Consider the following 20524-nt stretch of genomic DNA (forward strand, 5'->3'; position numbering starts at 1 on the left):
ATATGAACACGTACATGTAAAATTTTATACTTTTTTACGAAATTTTAAAAGTTTTGTATATTGTAGCGTAAAAAAGGGAGGAAATTTTTTCCTACTGTTGCACACACCTTTTGTGATCAGTGTTAAAAGTACGGTAAAAGTTTTTTTTTTTTTTTTTTTTTTTTATCACATAATTTTTTTTTATTGCTTGTTCATATTTTTTTTTTAAGTGACCTTTCTAACTACATCAAAAGTTAATACTACTGTTTAGTGGCTTCTTAGAAAAATAGTAATAAAATAGGAAGACAGCATGTTTTAACGTAAAAATTATATAAGGGGAATTTTCTTTTTCTTTTTTTTAAAAAAAAACGTCTAGTGAACAAGTGGAGATTCCTTGCGTTTATTTCTGAAAGACAATCAGGAAAAAAAAAAAAAAAGCGAAGAAGCAAAAATGCAAAAAAACAACAAACAAACAAACAAACAAGCAAATTCATCCACACGCAGACTCCCCATATTCATGCACTGAATGTATGTACAACTACTCATGGAACAATTTCCTTTCCTTGTATGTAAAGGGAAAAAAAGCGAGCGGTGGTATGTAACTCTATATAATCAAATCACAATGTAGAAATCTACTACTTACAATGATATAAATTACTTTAGGTGTTTTTGACTAAAAATTTGTTCATTCTACATGTATAAACAGTTCATGCGATTTTACCCAAACATTAATGAAGTTGACTACACACATATACATACACACCCATATACACACACACACATACATACATACATACAGAAATTCCTTTTTATATACACATGTCTGTATATGTTTAATTTATATAAATAAAACAGGGAACTTTAAATAGCCAAACAAAAGGAAACAACGTAAAAGAAAAAGTCAGCATGCCTTAAATTCTGTTGCTCTACGTTACTAATAAATGACAAACCAAAGAAACGTTTTGAGAGCAAAATATACAAAATGAAGATTAAATTCTTTTATTTTCCTTTTTTTTATTTTTTTTTTTAAATATTTAATTAAAAATTTAAGAACTGTTTAAATGAAAAGAAAAAACATACAATTTTTCAATGTACTACCATCCTTTATATAAGTTATTCATAATGAAATTTAAAAAAAAAAGGGTTAATAGGTATGAGTACTCATGTATATCTGCATAAATAAATAAATATACATATGTAAATATATATATTTATATATATAAGTACGTTTGTGCATGTGTACACAAGTACTATGGTCACACTTGTAAAATAAAAGACAAGTAAAATGGACTAAAACTGCACCCTCTCACTTCAAAATATCTTTCTGTACATGTACACGTACATGTAAAAATATATACATATCTATTAAAAATATATATATAAATTAAAAAGGAAATATAGAAATACAATTATTCAATTAAAAATTAAGTTTACAATTATATATCACCTTGATTATTTGGTGTTTCTTTCTTTCTTTCTTTCTTTCTTTTTTTTTTTTTTTTTTTTTTTTTTTTTAAGATGACTTCATTGAAGTAGAGGTAATCTATAATAATATAGATTGAATGGTTGCATAGGGGGATACATAACATAAGTATTGTATCCTCTAAAATTTGTTAATGCTCCGTTATATTTTGGAATGGGATATAATACTCTCTGATATATATTCCCTATATTATTCGGAAAATACCTTGTTCTGTTAATATAAAAATTACAGATATTTTCTTCATAATTATTCAAACAAAAGGAATGGTTGTAATATGTGGAATTAATAGGATATTTTCCGCATAAATTATATATGTTAATATAATTATTAATATATCTATAATTAGGTATCCTTTTAAAGGAGTTTGGTCTTCTAGAGGTGCTTGTTCTAGGGTAATTATTTGCGTTTTTTAAAACCATATTACTACTATACCTATTTCTATTCTTAAAATTATTTCTACTATTCGAAATTCTGTACATGCTATTTTTGCTAATACCACTACAACTTCTTGTGTTTGCCTTACCATCATATATACCATTTGAAGAATTTGCATCGAACACGGAATTCATACTTGCCGCATAACCTGAAGGTTGAGAATGAAGAAACATCCAAGGGGAAAAAAATTGTATGCATATATGTATACATAAATACATGTACGTACACATATACGTAAACATGCACGTACGAATGCACATGCATGTGCCCTTAAACATGTATGATCTTTCGAGCCATTTTTAATATTTTAAAAGGATTACAAGTAAACTTCTGGAGCGTTAAAATATTCTCAGGCCTAACTTTGGTAGTAGCTAAAGTTTTTGCATCCGGAATTACACGCACTGCGCCTAAAGGGGCATGTGATGAGTGATGGCAAAATCTGCAGAATTGGCCCATATGACATCCTCGTGTCCATTCGTACCTACATGGGTTACATGTTCCTATATTTAAATATATAAAAATGAAAAAATAAATGAAGCTAAACGGAAGAATAAAAACAGAAGAAAAAAAATGCAGTTTAAAGATTATTTTTGGATTTAATTTCGCAGCTTTAAAAAAAAAAAAAAAAAAAAAAAAAATTCCTTGTTCATATTTTTTTTAAGTATTTATAAGTGCAAATAAATATGTTCATAATTTTTTTGCACATTTTTATTTACACAGTATGCTCATTCATTTGTCTGCCCATAGTGTTTGACTTTTTCTTTTTTTTCAGTTTTGTAAAAAATTGCAGATCTCTTTTTGCCCTATTTCTTTTCCATATTAACGCATTCGCTGTGATGACTTATTTATTTATTTATCTATTTACTTGTTTGTTTGTTTTTTTTTATTTTGTAAATATTTGAGCCAAATTTAATTCCACAGCGTAAGAGCTCAAATGTGCATGTGTTGATGTCGCAATTTTTTTATTATTCATTAAATATAAATATATATATACATACAAGCATATGTACATACATATATATATATATATATATATATTTTCATTTTTTTTTTTTTTTTTTGAATTTACCTCTATCGTGAAATTGCGTCCCGAAGGATAAGCTTGAGCTGTTATTTAGATAAATCGTATCGTTTGTGTCGTTTGTCCCGTTTGATCCATCTGTTTCATTTGTTCCATTTGCGCCACTTGAATCACAAGTCGATTCATTTGATTCATTTGGCTCATTTTGCTCATTCGAAGAGAAGTAGCGATCTCCGTCCATGCCATCATTAAAATCAATAACCGAATCTTGCTCACTGGAAAAGTTTGTATTATCCGAACTGCTCGTATTAACTTGCTGGACTTTGGGTAATTCGCATAATCTTTCAGTACCGCTTAAATCTGCTGTATCTATTGTACACATCCTTCTCAAATTGAATTCATTTTTTTCCTCTTCAATGTTAATAAAACCCTTGCTTACTGATGTGCATAGTACGTCCCTTGTTTCTTCTAAATCAGCCCATTTGTTATCATTTTCTGCAAGTATGTTATATGAACATGCTTTATGTCCCTGTTCTACTACCTTAGAACGGTCTTCCATTTTTTGTATATATTCGCTCATATGAATAGGAAAATAGATGGGCGTATATATAAATATAATTATACTTTTACATATATAGATAGACAAGCGTAAATGTGCATTAAAGAATGTGTATATATATATATATATATATATGTATGTATGTATAGAGATATATATGTATGTATAGAGATATATATGTATGTATAGAGATATATATGTATGTATAGAGATATATATGTATGTATGGAGATATATATGTATGTATGGAGATATATATGTATGTACGGAGATATATATGTATGTACGGAGATATATATGTATGTACGGAGATATATATGTATATGCAGATGTGTATATTTTTTTTTTTTTTTTTTAAAAAACATTAAAATTGTAGAAAAGTCATATAAAAGATATATATAAATTTTAGAATAAAAAAATTTCACAAGTAGAATTAACATATACAATTACACATTCATAATTAACAATGCTTTCTTATTTTTATTCTGTATTAATAATTTAAAACATATTCACTATATATGGCATCTATATTTATGTAATATATTTTTAACAATATATATTCAAAAAATAAAAATATAATAAAACAGATCATATTTCTGCGCATTCTAAAAATTTTCCAAAATTTTTTTTAGGTACACCAAGTATAAATTTACACTTTTCTGTATTCCTATATTTGTATTTTTAAATTTGTTCATTCATGTTCATAAAAATAGAAAACAATATAAATATGTATTTATCAATTTTTACAATAATTTAAAAAAAGAGAAAAAGAAAAAAAAGGAAATAAGAACTAAAAGAATAAGCTTTAATTTTTACAAGAATTCATGTAATACAGTATAACATTTGTACATTTTAAAAATAAATAATTTCTTTAACTTAATGTTCAAACATTTTTTTTTTTTTTTTTTAAATAATTTATAAATTAAATATTTAAAAACAAAAATTAATATTAAAAAAAAAAAAGAAAAAAAAGAAAAAAAATAGAATACATGAGTAAATAAAGGATGGCAGAAAATGCGTACACAACATAGTCATGAATACACTTGTAGACGTGCATGCAATAGCTTTAAAAATGGAATACATAATGATACTAGTAAAGTGTATATATATATATATATATATATTTGTATATGCACCTGCATGTACACGTACACGGATTAGTAACTATGCGCATGCACACGTATGTATATAAACGTATGTGTATTTTTGCTGACGGGGCACTTCTATTATTGTCAATTTCGTAGTTATGCTATAATATTTCTATAGTATTAAATAAATAATTAATATTAATACTAGAGCAAAAAATAATAAAGTCTAATAAGAATAGAAAAGAAAACTGCAAGGCTCTTAAGATAGGAAGAGGTTACTACAAACTAAGAGAACACGAAGTTCTTTAAAGAGATAAAAATTAAAACGAGTTATATAATTAAAAAGAAAATTCAAAGAAGTACTATTAGGTATGCATTTACATATGTATTTAAGTACATATGCACATATTTAAGCAAGTATATATATATATGTTTATGCTTTTATATCCATTTCTTTTTTTTCAATATGTATCACGTGAAATAAAATTACGCAGAATTAAGTAAATATGTGAACGTCTTTTGCACAATAAGTATGCGGGCATACGGATCAAGAAGCAGACCAATAAACTATCAACTTGTTAACATTCCACATTCATAACGAAGTAGTAATAACAAAATTGGAGTAATAAAATTGGAGTAATAAAATTGGAGTTATAAAATTGAAATTATAAATTTGAAGTTATAAAAATGTAGTAATGGATTTGAATAAATTTGAATAAAATTGAATACAGTTGATGTAATCAATAAGTAGTGATAAAAATTATTGTCATTTAAAGATTTAGGTAATTCTTTAACTGAATCATGAAGAATCTATCATTTGTGTAAAAAAAGAATTAAACATATAAAAAAAAAAAATAATAATTTGGTTTTAAAATAATTATTAGTTTTATTTATTTTTACTTCTACATATTTAAAATTACAAAAAAATTAAATTAATAATTTAGTTTTTATTATTTTACAAAATGTGCATATCAATTGCGTACATGTATTTTCACAATTCTAATAGGAACTTCCTATAATAGGAGTACAACAACTATGCACCAAAAAAAAAAAAAAAAAAAAAATACTTGAAACACATCAAATACGCCAAACACACCAAATACATCAAATAAGCCAAGTACACTAAATACACTAAATTCCTAGTTATGCCCTGTCGATTTTTCACGTGCTTTATAATTAGATATATATAGACTTTCATTTTCATCTACATATATAAGAGACGTACATCGGTGTACTCAATAGGTTTGTATTTTTTCCCGTTTGCTTTTTCAAAAAATATAATAAAAAAAAATATTCTAGCATGCGCAAGTGTAAATGTATTTTATTTATTTATTTTTTTTTTTTAGTTATTATATTACGTACATACATGGATATACATATATATAAATATATATATATATATATTTATTTATTTATATCGCTACGTGCACTAAAAGGGAAAGAAATAATTTTATAAAAAAAATAGAATTTTTGAAAATACTTTATGCGAGGTAGAACAATTAGTGTTTGTAATTAACATTTGTAGATAACTCCAGTGAGACTAATTTTGCTTCTTTTGTCGTTTTTTTTGTCGTTTTTTTTGTCGTTTTTTATGTCGTTTTTTTTTTCTTTTTTTTTTTTTTTTTTTTTTTTTTTTTTTTTTTTTTTTTTTTTTTTTTTTTTTTTTTTTTTTTTTTTTTTTTTTTTTTTTTTTTTTTTTTTTTTTTTTCTTTCCCCTTCAAGTGGCCTTTTTATGCGCAAAATTTGCAATTTTTTAAAAAGGGAGAAACAAATAAATGTAAGGACGAACAAGTGCATATGGGAAAATATACAATGCATATGCATCATACATACATCTATATATACGTACGTATATATAAAAAAATAATGTTATCCATACAATTTTTGCTAATTTTAATTTTGCTTCTCATTAATCTGCTACGAGTATTTTTTTACCTTTTTATGTGCATTTATGTAAGGCAAAAGTTAATAGTTCTTTTATGATCAATTTTTTCGACTTGTTCCAAATTATTTTTAGAAAAAAAAAGTGTAAAATTACCGAGAAGTAAATTTACCGATAATGCTTCTTTCTTAAATTTTTAAAATTGCAAAAAAAAAAAAAAAATTAAAATATACATAATATATTTCATATATATGCATATATATATATATATAATATATTACACTATTCTAAGTGTTACTGTTAAATTATAAAATAATTTACCCAAAAATTATTTCACTTTTCCCCTACTTAAAAAAGGAGCTCGTCGTTTTTACGCGAATTGTGCGCTTTATTCGACATGTACGTATGTATGTACATATATATATATATATATATATATATATATATATTTATATTTATATGTTTGTATTTGTTTCCTTATCTCTTTATTTTTTGTTTTAAATTTATGAAAATCTTGCAAATTCCTGTATGTTAAATGTGAAGATAAAAACAGCAAATACATATGATATTACAGGTAGGAAGAAAAGTCTTCCTATGTATGTATATATATAACCATACATACGTAAACAAGTATGTGTATATGAACGTATACCTATGTTCGTCGTGTGATATAAAATACTGCATTTAACTTTGCACTTTAAAAATTGCTTTTAACAAAATTAAGTTTTAATTAATTTATAAACTTCTCTCTGTTTTGGTTTGAATATTTTTTTTTTTTTTTTTTTTTTTTTTTTTTTTTGATTTTGTGTCTCTGTCAAACCATAATGTCAGATTAAGTGAAATGTCAAGCATATTTTATTGCTTTAATGAAACATTTTTAAAATGGGTTCTTCTTATTTGTACATACGCCCACGTATGAAAGGACTTTTTACCCTTCCAAGAAAAAACTAATTTAAAAAGGAAAAAAAAAAAAAGAAGAGGAGGAGTTGAACATTTAAATAAAGTCTCTGTACAAAGAAAAGAAAAAAAAAAAAAAAAAAGAACGAAATACACACCAATTTGGAACTTATACAAGTTCAAACGTTTAAAGTTACAGCTAAGGGAGAAACTTTTTTTTTTTTCTTTTTGAGGTAGATGATTTAATTTTATGGCTAGTCAAATCATGAAAGCTGACTTGTTCATGTGTAGAAAAATTTATATGATGTACATATTGTACGGTTAAATAAAAATTGTAGATATATAAATACACGTTCTCGTGTGAAGAAATAAGCACAAACATACATAAATACGTCCATAAGTACTCCTGTAAGTACGCTAATAAATACGTCCATGTGTTTAATTGTGTACGTTATTTAGCTCAAAATGCTCTTTGTAAGATTTAGTAGAAAAATGAGTTATTCTCCCCAGAGGGGAATAGAAGAGTTATGGAAAAATAGCTTTTTAGATGATGTTAGTATGAAAACGAAACTGGAGTATAGCAAAACAGGGGATGCATGGCCGTGTGTTTTGCTAAGAAAAAAAAGCTTTAACGATTTACATAAATTATACTATATATGCTTAAAAGAAAAAAATAAATTATTAGGGGAGCAATATTATAATTTTCAAAATAGTACGAAAATGATTCAACACGGTCGTTTAAAAAAGGTAAAATTAACGATGAAAAGAATTTTAACAGTGTTATCAAGACGAGCTATACATGAACAATGTATTCGAGCTAAAGAAATTTTAAAAAAGCAACAAGAGAGAGAAATATACGAGACACAGAAATTTCAATTAGAAGAACAATTACTATTTTTAAAGCATAAAATAAATATTTTAAGAAATGATTTTTCCTTAGAAAAAAATACTTTAAAACTATCTATCAGTAAAATTCAAAACAGAATTGATGAATTAAATATTGTACTTAATCCTTTACGAAAGGAAACGATGCATTTATTAAAACCACACTTCAAATATCAGAGAAAATATTCTGATTTGCCTGGTTTTATTTCATGGAAAAAACAAAATATTATTGCCCTTAGGAATAATATGAGCAAGTTGCACAGGTTTTATTAGCACATATAAATGTACGAAAAAAAAAAAAAAAAAAAAAGACAAACAAACAAATAAGCCTTTTGGTTTGTTTGGCATATGGGATAAGCCTAATTTCGTCCTTCGTTACATCAGTAAAACAGAACAAAAAGAAACGAAATAACATACAACAAAGCAAAATGAAATTATACTAATAGAGGGAATGTCGATTGTTTTGTTTTCCCCATCCCAGCTATTTTATACTGCCCATTTTGGCATTTATATCTCTGCTTTTGCATTATATTCCTTTCTTTTTTTTTCTTTTTTTTTTTCATAATCGAAATTTACAACGTGTATGTATGTGCATATGGTATATGTATATATATTTATTCACACCCTTATATATGGAACAATAAGGAGTACCATGAAAATCGAATATTTTTGAGTGATTTTTGCTAACACCTTTTAAATAAAAAGAATGTGCTCACATAATACTCGTAAAATTAATATAATAAAGCTCACACTAATTATAACAAACGGGCTAATATTTGTATTATATTTTTACGTTAACAAGGATATAAAAACTACCGAGGCTACTTGTAGCTGCTGGGGAGGAGGGGGCAAAAAAAACATAAGCATATACTATATTACATATATATATATATACACATAAGTACGTATATACATATACACGTATGCACATATGTATAAACGGACAACTGCAGTGAGCCCCTTTTCCTTCGATATATTTTTCTTCACTTTACATTCAGCTATATGGAAAATGTGTTCCTAGTACAATTTTTCTTTTCCTTTTTCTTTGCCTTTTTCTTTTTCTTTTTCTTTTTTTTTTTTTTTGTCAATTTTGTATTACTGTAACATTGTAATATTGCAGTGTTCCTATATTGTAATGCATTCCCGTTCAATTTTTTCCTTCCTTTCATGCCGATTCCTAATGCTCTTAACATATTTTTAAAAACACTGAAGTAATGCAATGTACGCTTTTGGTAATTATATATTATTATTTATTATTATTTTGTTAAGGAATGAATTGCAATTTTTACGTGAAATGCATGTATAATTTTTGGAAGTAGCTTGTATACGTAATAAATGTGGCTTCATTTCAATTTATTTCGTCATTATTTTTTATTTATTTTGTCATTATTTTTTATTTATTTTGTCATTATTTTTTATTTATTTTGTCATTATTTTTTATTTATTTTGTCATTATTTTTTATTTATTTTGTCATTATTTTTTATTTATTTTGTCATTATTTTTTATTCTTATTTTATTTTATTTTATTCTTATTTTTTTTTTTTATTTGGTGTTCCTCTCTCCTCTTTTTTTAAAAAATAAAATGCTGGCAAATGAATATTTACATTCAATGAAATAAAACTCATATGACGGGTTAACCCTCTCTTGCAAAAAAAAGAACAATCGTAAACATTGCAAGTAATCAAATATAACGTAAGAGATAAATTCAAGAATGTATTATCATAATTTGTAGCATTTTAAAAAAATATACGTATTTAACATATATGAATTGGTGGATATATATGGCAAATTAAATACATTCGTTATACTTTTATATAGTGTACATGTAATTGTCGTGCCTTAAATGATGATTAGCAGATTTAAAAAAGAAAAATTGTAAATTTAGGGCTAAGAGCAAAATACACAAATAAAGAAAAATAAAAAAATAAATTCGTTTTATTATAGTGTAAAAATTTTTATCATATGATAAAAGAAAAAAGAAAGCTTCTAATTATTCTGTTCAAGTACGAAAACTATATTTACTGACCAACATAAATTGTGCAATACTGTAATAAAAAAGGAACAAGTTGTGTAACAGCATATGATCAAAAATAAAAATAAATACATATACATACGTAAATATACGTAAATATACGTAAATATACATACGTAAATATACGTAAATATACATAAATATACGTAAATATACATACATAAATATACGTAAATATACATTAATATACATATATATATACACATACGTATATACGAAGTTACGTTATTCGCTGTCAAAGAACAAATAGTTATAGTGAAAGAGAAAAAAGGAAAAAGGGGCTCACATTTCTGCCTTCCTTTTTTTTTATCTGAACAATTGCAAAGAAGAATAACCTATTTTTTACATAATACATATATGTATACTTATGTATGATTTTTGTTATATACATATATTTTTTTATGTGTAATAAGGAAATATTGTAATTGTAATATATTTTTTTTTTTTTTAATCAAGAGAAAATATGTATATCGTAATTTTGTCCATCTTATTATTATGCATTACATTTTTCAATGGACGTACATTTAATAACGCGTATAGCACGTCTAAAGTGAAGGAAAATGGTAATACTTTATACACAGGCTTTCGTACGAAGGAAGATAAAGAAAATTATGTAAACAATTTAAACAGTTTAAACAATTTAAATTCCTATAATTTAATTAATGCAAAAAAAGAAAAGAATGCTTTTAAAATACGAAAAAATATGAACAAATTGTATAATGCCTTATACCCAAGCGAAATAGAAGAAGAGCATGAACAAGTAAGAAATGAGAATGATACATATGAAAAAGACGAAAACAAAGTTTACAGTGGTAATTACGAAAAACATGGACCTCCATCTGTAGATAAAATAAGTGCAGACAATACAAGTAACAACAATTTAAAGAAGAATGATTTTAAAAGCAGGAATGTTTTTAATAAGGAAATGAAAAGTAATTTTATAATTGACGAGGATGGACTGGCAGTACACAATAAGAATGGGTACAAAGATATTGATTATGGTGATATTAATAAACAAAGAACTTTTGATATATTTGGTAGCAATGAAAAAGTGAAGAGTGAATCTAACTTTGCCATCGTGAACTATCTGAAAGACTTTTTTCAAAATTCTCCTTATATAAAAAATTTCCAAAATTTTATAGAAGTTTTTTTCAACAAATATGACCAACGTGTACTAGAGTCTACTGTTTTTTTTAATTTTGATGAAACATTATTTTAGAGTGCTTTTGTTCATGCGTTTCAATTGGTATTTGTCATTTTGCTGAAAAGCGTATAAACATGTGTGTATGCACGTAGCTTTTATATGTATGCTTATAAGTATTGCAATTATGTACGCACATATTTTTGTATATATGGGAAAGTCCCACTTAAGTGATGTTCCCCTTTAAGGGGGGAAATTGTTGCAATCTATTTGCGCAATTCGCAGTTAATTTCACCTAAGATATTGTAATATTTCTTTCATACTTTTTTTCGTGCTTTCTTTCTCTCCATTTTTTATTCCATCTTCCATTCCATCTTTCATTCCATCTTTCATTCCATCTTTCATTCCATCTTTCATTCCATCTTTCATTCCATCCTTCATTCCATCTTTCATTCCATCTTTCATTCCATCCTTCATTCCATCTTTCATTCCTTCGTTTACCATTTCTTTTTCTTTTTTTTTTTTATTTTTCATTATTTTTGCACATATTGTAAGAACATTATCGAATTTAATGTTCTGTTAAATTTTTTTTTAAATGGTATTTTTAGTATATGCAGTTTTATTATTATTTTTAAAAGTTATAATGATAGTTGTTGTGGAAAAATATTAAAACTTCTTTCACCTTTACCTAATGCGAAAAGGAAAAAAAAAAAAAAAAAAAAAAGGTGTACATTCAATACATGTAAAAAATATACATGAACTTACAACAAATGGGCCAATGTTTTTTTTTTTTTTTTTTTTTATTAACACAATCGATTAGTAGTTATATATGTATAAATATACATATCTATATTGTGACTAAGTTTGTAATTTAATGCATTTTTAATTACCATCTTTTTTTTTGTATTGCACGATATGAGCAAATTTATCTTTTCGTTTTTTTTAAAATTATTTTTTCCTTCATTTTCGTTTACGCTGTTTTCTTTTCCTGCATTTCCTATAGCACCTATATTTCCTGCATTACCTACACCCTTTTTTCTTTTTTCGATATTACTACTGCTTCTAATAAAATCATCACTAACACTCCCAATTTGCTCCATTTTTTCTTGTACACATTTTTCAAAGGAAAAGAAAAAATCAGTATTCGTTTTTAATAAGTAATTTTTTACATACACGTGGATATGTTCATAAAAATTAGGAAGTGAACTAAAAGAAAACAGACAATTAAAAACAAATTTGTTTAAAGAAAGTATTTTATAATTCTGTATTTTTTTATGTTCTTTATGAGTTTTTTCATCTTCATTATGCATTTTTTTATTTTCCTTATGCATTTTATTATCGTCTTTATGAATTTTTTTATTTTCCTTATGCATTTTATTATCGTCTTTATGCATTTTTTTATTTTCCTTATGCATTTTTTTATCTTCTTTATACATTTTTTTATCTTCTTTACTAATTTGTTTTTTATTTTTCATAAAATTAAATAACCCTAATTTGACAAACTCATCGAAGGTAAAATATTCTATGTTCTCCAAATTTATTATTTTTTTTCCTGAACTGTTCAGGTTATTTTCTTCAGTACAGCTATAATAGCTAGCTGTTTCCGTTGTGTCAATAATCTCACATAAATTTGTGTCACAATTATTTGTTTTACATAAATTGTTAATTGGTGTATCATTTTTTTCAACTCTTCTGTATGCGTTCGTGTCAAAGCTTTTTGTTTCTTTTTTTATTAAATAATCATAAGGAAAGCGAAATTTTTTTAGTATTTCCAATTTTTCTCTCTTGCTTACTACTCCTTCACATTGTATCTTTTCTTCTATAATATTTAAATAATTCCGGATAACCTGACAAATTGTGAGACACAGACAAAATTGGATTTATCAAAAGCAATTGTAATCAGTGCACATCGCATAGGAAGCGGTGTAATATAGCACAGTAAAGCACAGGGGAAAACAAACAAGAAGCAATCACACACACAAAAGTAGACAAAAGCGGAAAAAAAAAATGTTTATAAAAAGACTCCAGAATAAACGGAAATGTTTGCATCATGTGTCAGAAAAGAAGTACCTACGATGTAATATTTTAATTTTTAATTGAATAGAAAAATTATCAATGTTTGTTCTTAAAAATAGCACAATGATTACATATGCGCATATATGTGGGCTTGTATGTGTGCACATATATACGTATATGTACATACATATATATATATATACATGCATAAGATATTTTTTTTTTTTTTTTTTTTTTTTTTTTTTTTTTATTGAGCAAGCCCAACCTTTTTCCTTGGACAGTCTTCCGTTGCCTTGGGATAGAAAAAAAAAAGAAGGAAAAAGAAAAAATCTAAAATGAAAACACGCTGATTTCCTTCCTTAGTGTTCTGATGAGGTACTTTTGAGGAGTCAATTCTTTCATGAGCACGTTCAAGAAGTGTAAACAAATTTTCTGAAACACTATATTCTTTAAAGTATGCAGTTAAAAGGTTTCTACCAAATAATATTGAAGCATACATTTTTTCCTGCTTCTTTTTTATAAAATGTAAACTGCAAATTATGTAGTTCCGTAGATCTTCTTTTGATATTACTGGGAAATCGTTCGCAAGGAATATATAACTTAAAACATTTTTTAAAAAAATATGTACATAATTTTTTCTCATAAATAATCCGTTTATTTCAGTTTCTTTATTGACATTACAACATTGTGTGTTTAAGTTTATCCCAGAAAAATCGTTTTCCAAATTAGGGTATGCATGCTTCTTCACTTTGCTAAAAGATTTTATCTCTTCCAGTGGGCATTTCTTTACTCTAATTTCCATATTATCAGTTCCTTCACTTATGTCTTTTCTCTCTTCAATATAACAATGATTAGTTCGACTATTTTCCTTTTGTACATGACCAGGTGAATAACCCACTTCCCTTTTTTTATTAACTACAAAATTAATTTTTCTTCTCTTCTTGTTAAATGTGCTTGAATAGTAAAAAGGAATATTATGGGTAAAATTTTGTACATACTTTTTTACTTGCTCACACATATGATTTGCTTGTTTATATATACACAAATAGTGTAAAGTAACAAAATCGCTGATGTAATTTTTTAAATCGTGAAATATGAAAAAATATTTTCTCAAGTTCATTAATGAATTATTAAGAAGAGAATACAATGTATATACAAAACGACAGTTATTAATAAAACAAAATTGTTCAGAAAAAAAAAATAAATGTTTTTCTCTTTTTGTATAAAAATTGTCTAAATTATGTGACTCATATATTTTTGACTTGTTTATATTTTTAGCATACATTTCTTTATCTTCTATTAAAAATTTGTTTATATCATCTTTAATAATTTTTAAAAAGGGGAAGCAATAATTTTCATTTTCATATATATAAAATTCTTTTTTACTTTTAGGAAAATAATTGAAAATTTGCATATTTCTTTCATTCTTAAGCTGCACATCATAATGTACTAAAGAATAAATAAACTCCCTTACAAAATAGTGTAAGTGTAGATAAAGTTGATGTTCAATATTAATTAAATAAAATTCTTGAAATGTAAGCAAAAATAATTGCATGGTAATAAATTTGTCTAAATACATTTTCTCTTTTTTCTTAGAATTATTTTTCCCTTCTAATATAGCTAGCCATATTCTTTTTTGAATTTTATCTAATTTATCCAAAATTAAAAATTTCACTTCTTCATTTTCATTTTCAAACATTCTGAAGTTATTGTAGAGTTGTATGAGTTTATTTATCTCCTGAACATGATCATCATTTATTAGATCTATAAATACATGGACATTCCTTTGTATATATTTCACAACACTATTTATGTTCTCTTCTATCAACCTTTTCCAAGCAAAAAGATTAAATAAATGTGTAATATATAATTTTGTTATGTTGCAATATCGTTCCATGAAATAATTAGCTAGCTGTTTGTCCATTTTGAGGTCGCGAATAAATTCTCTTATTTCGGTAGTATCCATGACTGTGGAAATCTTTTTTTGTTTATTTTTCTTCACACGAGTAGAAGTACTATTGTGAGAAATAACAACATCTGTTTTATCCTCTTCCTGAGAATTATCTACTGGTATATTTGTTTTGCTCTTCTCCTTTTCTGCTACAGCAAGAGAGGAACTTATGTATTTTTTTGTTTTTCTTTTTTCCCTTTTTTTATCCGTCCTATTACTGATTTCCGCTAAATTAACAATTTTCGAAACTAAATAAGTTGCTGACTTGTACATATATTTTTTTTTTTTTATCAGGTAAAATCTGGAATACCTGGAATATCTAGAACTTTTGTAGGTTTTTAAAAAATTTTCTATTTCTTTGTAATTTTTATCAAATTGATAGACTTTTTTCATTAAATGGAAATGCGAATGAACCCTTTGTTTGTTATATTTGTCATTCAAAATTTCTTTTTCTGAAAAAAAATTGCATTTTATATTTTTCTTATTCTTCGTGTCTTTCGAAGGATTGTATAAATTTATAATTTTGCAGTTTACTTTGTATTTTTTTTTCTTATCATTTTTAGAATTTAAAAATTCTGAACTATTTTCAGCTCTTCCAATTATTACTCTTTCTTCATTTCTCAATTTTATTACAACTACGTTGTTTTCTTCCTTTTCATTATTTCTTCCATTTCCACCATTACATTGCTCATAGCTTGTAATACTGCCATTATTGAAGACTTTCCATAATATGCTATTAATATGTTTATTAGTAGTATCTATATGTAAATGCAAATCAACCGCACCTAAGTAATTTTTGCTTTTTCTTCTGTAGTACAAATCTGCAATATTACAAATAAAATTTGAGAAAAATAAAATATTCTTCCTTTCTGTAATATTAGTAATAGTCTGTTCTTCTTCTTCTTCTTCTTCTTCATTCGGTTTCCCTGCACTTTGTTTCTCTGTACTCTGCTTCCCCAAAATGTTCTTTTCTACATTAGAAAGCTTATTAGAAGAATTAAACCTTTCACCATATTTAGGCTTTTCCTTTTCTGTCATACTTAGAATGTAGTCTTTTTTGTCTTGTGTATCCTCCTTTTGAGTTTTACCTTCATCGTACTTTTTTTTTTTTTTTTCGTTCCCTGGTATTTTGAACATTTTTGAGTCCACTTCCTCAGTGGGACTATTTTTCTCACTTGCCTTCTTTCCCCTAACCGACTCCCTTCCTCCCTCTTCCAAATAATTAATATGATGATAGACAAAATCATTGAAAAGAAAGAGCTTTTGCACTCTGAGCTCGAATAGGAGGTACTGTTTTAAAGAGAACAAAAAGTTAATAATAATATAACCGCGGTAATATCTGTCACATTTTCTTCTTTCCGTTACATGATCTGCATTTGCACTTCCATTAGTATTTGCCTTTTTTTCTGTAAAGCTGTTTTTTGTTAAGTTGTAATTTTGTCCTCTTTTCTGGGCATGGAACAAATCATAATCATACTTAATACGGAGATATAATAAATCAACGTAAAGACAGTCCATACTACTCTTATATGTTTCTTTATTATCTAACTTTCTGCTTATGTTTTTCAACTTTTTCGCTATTTTTCTTTTTTTTTGTGACCTGTCCTTGTCTGAGTAGCAAGAAGAATTGCAGGACGTTAATGAGAACGTAGAGAGAATATAACGAGAACTTAACGAGAATATAAGGAGAACATAATGAGAACATAACGAGAACATAACGAGATCTTAACGAGATCTTAACGAGATCTTAACGCAATATTAACATAAACATTACAAGCATTTGCACAATCTCTTATATGATGTTTCCTTCTTTTTATTTTTTCCTCTCCCCCTCCCTATGGAACTTACCATTTTTACTACTTTCCCATGTACAAATATCGTCAACTTCCTTCCTTATCTTGTTCATATCGTACACTTTTAGAGAAAACATTTTTTTCAAATGTTTGGCTAGAAGTCTAACTTCTACAAATGAAGAGAAGGAAATTATTCCAATGGGTTGTAAAAGACTGTAAATTATTTGCATGTTAATGCAATCCTTTTTTATTTGTTCTTTTCACGCTTGTTCATACATTTAATGCGTACATACAGACAAGCGTGAAGGTATGCCTTTACCCAAACGTAGACGCCCCCACTCATGCACACAAAAATCAAGTGCGCACTTTTTCATGTTACTATATATATATGTGTATATATATATATTATATATTATATATATATATATATAATATATATATATGTGTGTATACCGTTTTTCATTTTTCCCGTTATAACAATTCTCAGGGGGAATTTAAATTTTCTGTTAAATTTCTTCATATCACAGCTAGCCAAAAAAAAAAAAAAAAATTTAATTACATACCTTGTAATGATAATACTAGGGAAGAATAATATAAATTATATGGTAGAAAAATTGAGGTAACTAAATTAAGGTATTGCTAAGTATAACTATGCCTAACTACATCTTTTAAAAGTAGCTTTCCCTTTGTGATTTCAATCATTTTTGCGTACAAACCTTTTTCGTAATATTTTTAATATTATGTACTTTAAAATGCTTAACTCTTTTATATCTATACAAGAAAAATGTATATGTTGTATGAATTTTATGAAAGTGTGTGTAGAAGCTAATATGCTTAAAAATAAATTACAAAATTCATATTTTTAAATAATATATGACTTTTTTCAGTATCCTCATCTTGTGAAACGTGCAGGTACTTGTCACCCTAAAACGAAAAAGAAATTAAAATGGAAAATTAAATAAATGCGTAAAAGGAGAATTTAAGGTCGAAATTAAGGTCGAAATTAAGGTCGAAATTAAGGACAAAATTAAGGACAAAATTAAGGACAAAATTAAAGGAGAAATAAAAAAGGTAATTTAATGGAGTAGAGCGAAGAAGCGAAAATTATCCTTTTGAATAGAAGCAATTGCAGAATGATAGAATTCCCCACTAAGTGATCACATCTAACCATTCGCTCCATTATATCACTAATGTCTACTGGGTCAACTTGTTCTAATATTTTACTTCTATAACTCAGATAACCGTTTCCATATTGTATTCCCAATTTATCATTATCATATTCTTTTCTATTGATGTACGACCATTCTCCTTGCTTAGTCAGGTATTCCAGTAAATATATATATGCATATTTTTCTGTGCTGTAGTTTTTTTCTTTTCCTTAAAAAAAGAAGCAGCAATTTTAAAATAAGTAACTGGGTTGTTCCAATTATGCACACGGTTGTAGTCATTCACACACACATATATGTATGTTATTATGTATGCGCACATGTATGTGTTTATGTATGTATTTATATATATATGTATATATTTATATACGTATTGTATATATTATCGCGACGCATGTTTTAAAAAATTTAAGACTTCAAACCTGGAACATTTCGTAAATTTAAGAGGAAAAACTTATCTATTTTTTGTCTCTTTAGAAAGTCAAAATATACACAAAATTTGTTTGAGGATTTTCTACATTCCCTTGTATAATCTTTTATTATTTTTTCTTTTTGATTAATCACGGAGAGTGCATAATTTGCTTCTTTATTATGTGCATTGTTCTGAACAAGCTCATTTATGTTTTTTATTTTCTTAAGAAAAAACATTTTTTCTAAAAAAAATAAATTTTCATAAAAAAAATAGTCCCCACAATTAGATCCAAGTCTTACTATTTTTAAAGCAGCATTTATTATGTCTTTTATGATAACTTCCATTTTTTTCTTTTTCTTTTCGTTCTCTTTTTCCTGAAAGAAGAGGGGGAAAAACGGAATGGAAGGAAAGTGCATATATATGCACATATATATACGTTTGTGCAATCATTTTTTGCACAACACCGATATAGGTATGTTCATAAAATTTCACTAATCAACTTAATTGAATTACTAATTGATGCCTCTGATAGTTTTTATATTCCCTCTGGTTCCTGCTGTTCATTACTTTCTCCATTTTTTTGTCATACCTAAAATTGTTTACATATGTAAGGTCCAAAAAAAAAAAAAAAAAAAAAAAAAGGAAATAAGTGCAAAATGAATGAATAGGCAAATGGGCGCTAATTAAAGAGGGGAAGAAACATAGAAAAAGGAGGTTACTTCTGCTTCAGCCTGTGGTATATTTTGTGGTTTTCTATCGCGAGCACCCTTTCCTAAAGATTGAGTAAAAAATAAAATGAAAGAACATATTTTGAAACTAAAGTAAAAACAATAATGTTAATTATTTTAAAAGTGCAAATTTGTTACCATATATTTATCCTCTTTATACATTTTGTAATTCTCCATAATTTCCAGTTTATAACTGTAAAATGTGTAATGTGTAGAAATTTAAGAATGAGAACAAAAAAATGTATATTATATATATAACGTAGCATAACATAGCATAGCATAACACTAATACAACATTATCATAACATTAGCACAACATTATCACAATATTAGCACAACATTATCACAATATTAGCACAACATTATCACAATATTAGCACAACATTATCACAATATTAGCACAACATTATCACAATATTAGCACAACGTAATGTAATGTAATTTCCCCTTTTTCCTCGAAGTACTTATGGGTACAAATTAATTTCTTATTGAACTCCTCTATGGAAACGCTTGGTCCATAATTGGATAAAATCTATAATAGACATAAATTCATAAAACTGTGCAAATATTGCTTTTTTATTTTTCTATTTTTCTATTTTTTTCTGTTTTTCTTTTTTTTTTTTTTTTCACGCTGTGCCTTTTATGTTTTAAGCTTCATACTCTTTCCAAATTATTTTGGTTGCAAGCACTGAACATGTTATGGTGAGAATTTATGAACATTATGTTCATATTTTTCAGAAATTTTTGATACTCTTCTTTCCATTCCTCAAGATTAGAACCTATGGTGAATTCTTCGAAATGATAAATATCTCCATGGTTTTGTTTTTGTTTTTTCTTTTGCATTCGTTTTTGTTTTTCTTTTATAAAAGCATTAGACTCTACAGAAAATTGAGGATCCATTTTTTATTTATCTATATATTCAACTTTTATATATATAGTCTCTTATATTTATGTACATTATTATTTTAACTAAATAAGAGATGTTTCTCTTCTTAAATTTTTTTTTTTTTTTTCATTATAACATTTTAATAAATATTTTTTTCCTTAATATTTAT

The 20524-nt window shown here is 26.0% G+C and overlaps 4 protein-coding genes across 4 annotated transcripts; 2 read left to right on the forward strand and 2 right to left on the reverse strand.

Moving 5' to 3' along the window:
- Positions 1-1503: 1503 nt before the first annotated feature.
- MKS88_002446 (zinc finger protein) lies at positions 1504-3477 on the reverse strand (the record flags this gene model as incomplete). Its single annotated transcript, XM_067215456.1, has 3 exons — positions 1504-2045; positions 2218-2304; positions 2967-3477. 3 exons carry the CDS (start codon positions 3475-3477, stop codon positions 1504-1506), a joined length of 1140 nt encoding a protein of 379 aa, XP_067073881.1.
- Positions 3478-7836: 4359 nt separating this feature from the next.
- On the forward strand, positions 7837-8502 carry MKS88_002447 (ribosomal protein L47; the record flags this gene model as incomplete). The annotated part of the gene is made up of 1 exon (XM_067215458.1): positions 7837-8502. One exon carries the CDS (start codon positions 7837-7839, stop codon positions 8500-8502), a length of 666 nt encoding a protein of 221 aa, XP_067073882.1.
- A 2223-nt stretch (positions 8503-10725) lies between these two features.
- MKS88_002448 (uncharacterized protein) lies at positions 10726-11481 on the forward strand (the record flags this gene model as incomplete). The annotated part of the gene is made up of 1 exon (XM_067215459.1): positions 10726-11481. One exon carries the CDS (start codon positions 10726-10728, stop codon positions 11479-11481), a length of 756 nt encoding a protein of 251 aa, XP_067073883.1.
- Positions 11482-11694: 213 nt separating this feature from the next.
- On the reverse strand, positions 11695-20369 carry MKS88_002449 (uncharacterized protein; the record flags this gene model as incomplete). Its single annotated transcript, XM_067215460.1, has 16 exons — positions 11695-11979; positions 12086-12091; positions 12294-13250; positions 13685-13711; positions 13799-16980; positions 17219-17332; positions 17617-17690; positions 17880-17934; positions 18042-18087; positions 18332-18540; positions 18752-19115; positions 19255-19330; positions 19461-19513; positions 19608-19662; positions 19934-20001; positions 20130-20369. 16 exons carry the CDS (start codon positions 20367-20369, stop codon positions 11695-11697), a joined length of 5811 nt encoding a protein of 1936 aa, XP_067073884.1.
- Between the last annotated feature and the right edge of the window lie 155 nt (positions 20370-20524).

This window comes from Plasmodium brasilianum, chromosome 8 (genome assembly GCF_023973825.1).
Source record: "Plasmodium brasilianum strain Bolivian I chromosome 8, whole genome shotgun sequence".
Lineage (NCBI taxonomy): Eukaryota > Apicomplexa > Aconoidasida > Haemosporida > Plasmodiidae > Plasmodium > Plasmodium brasilianum.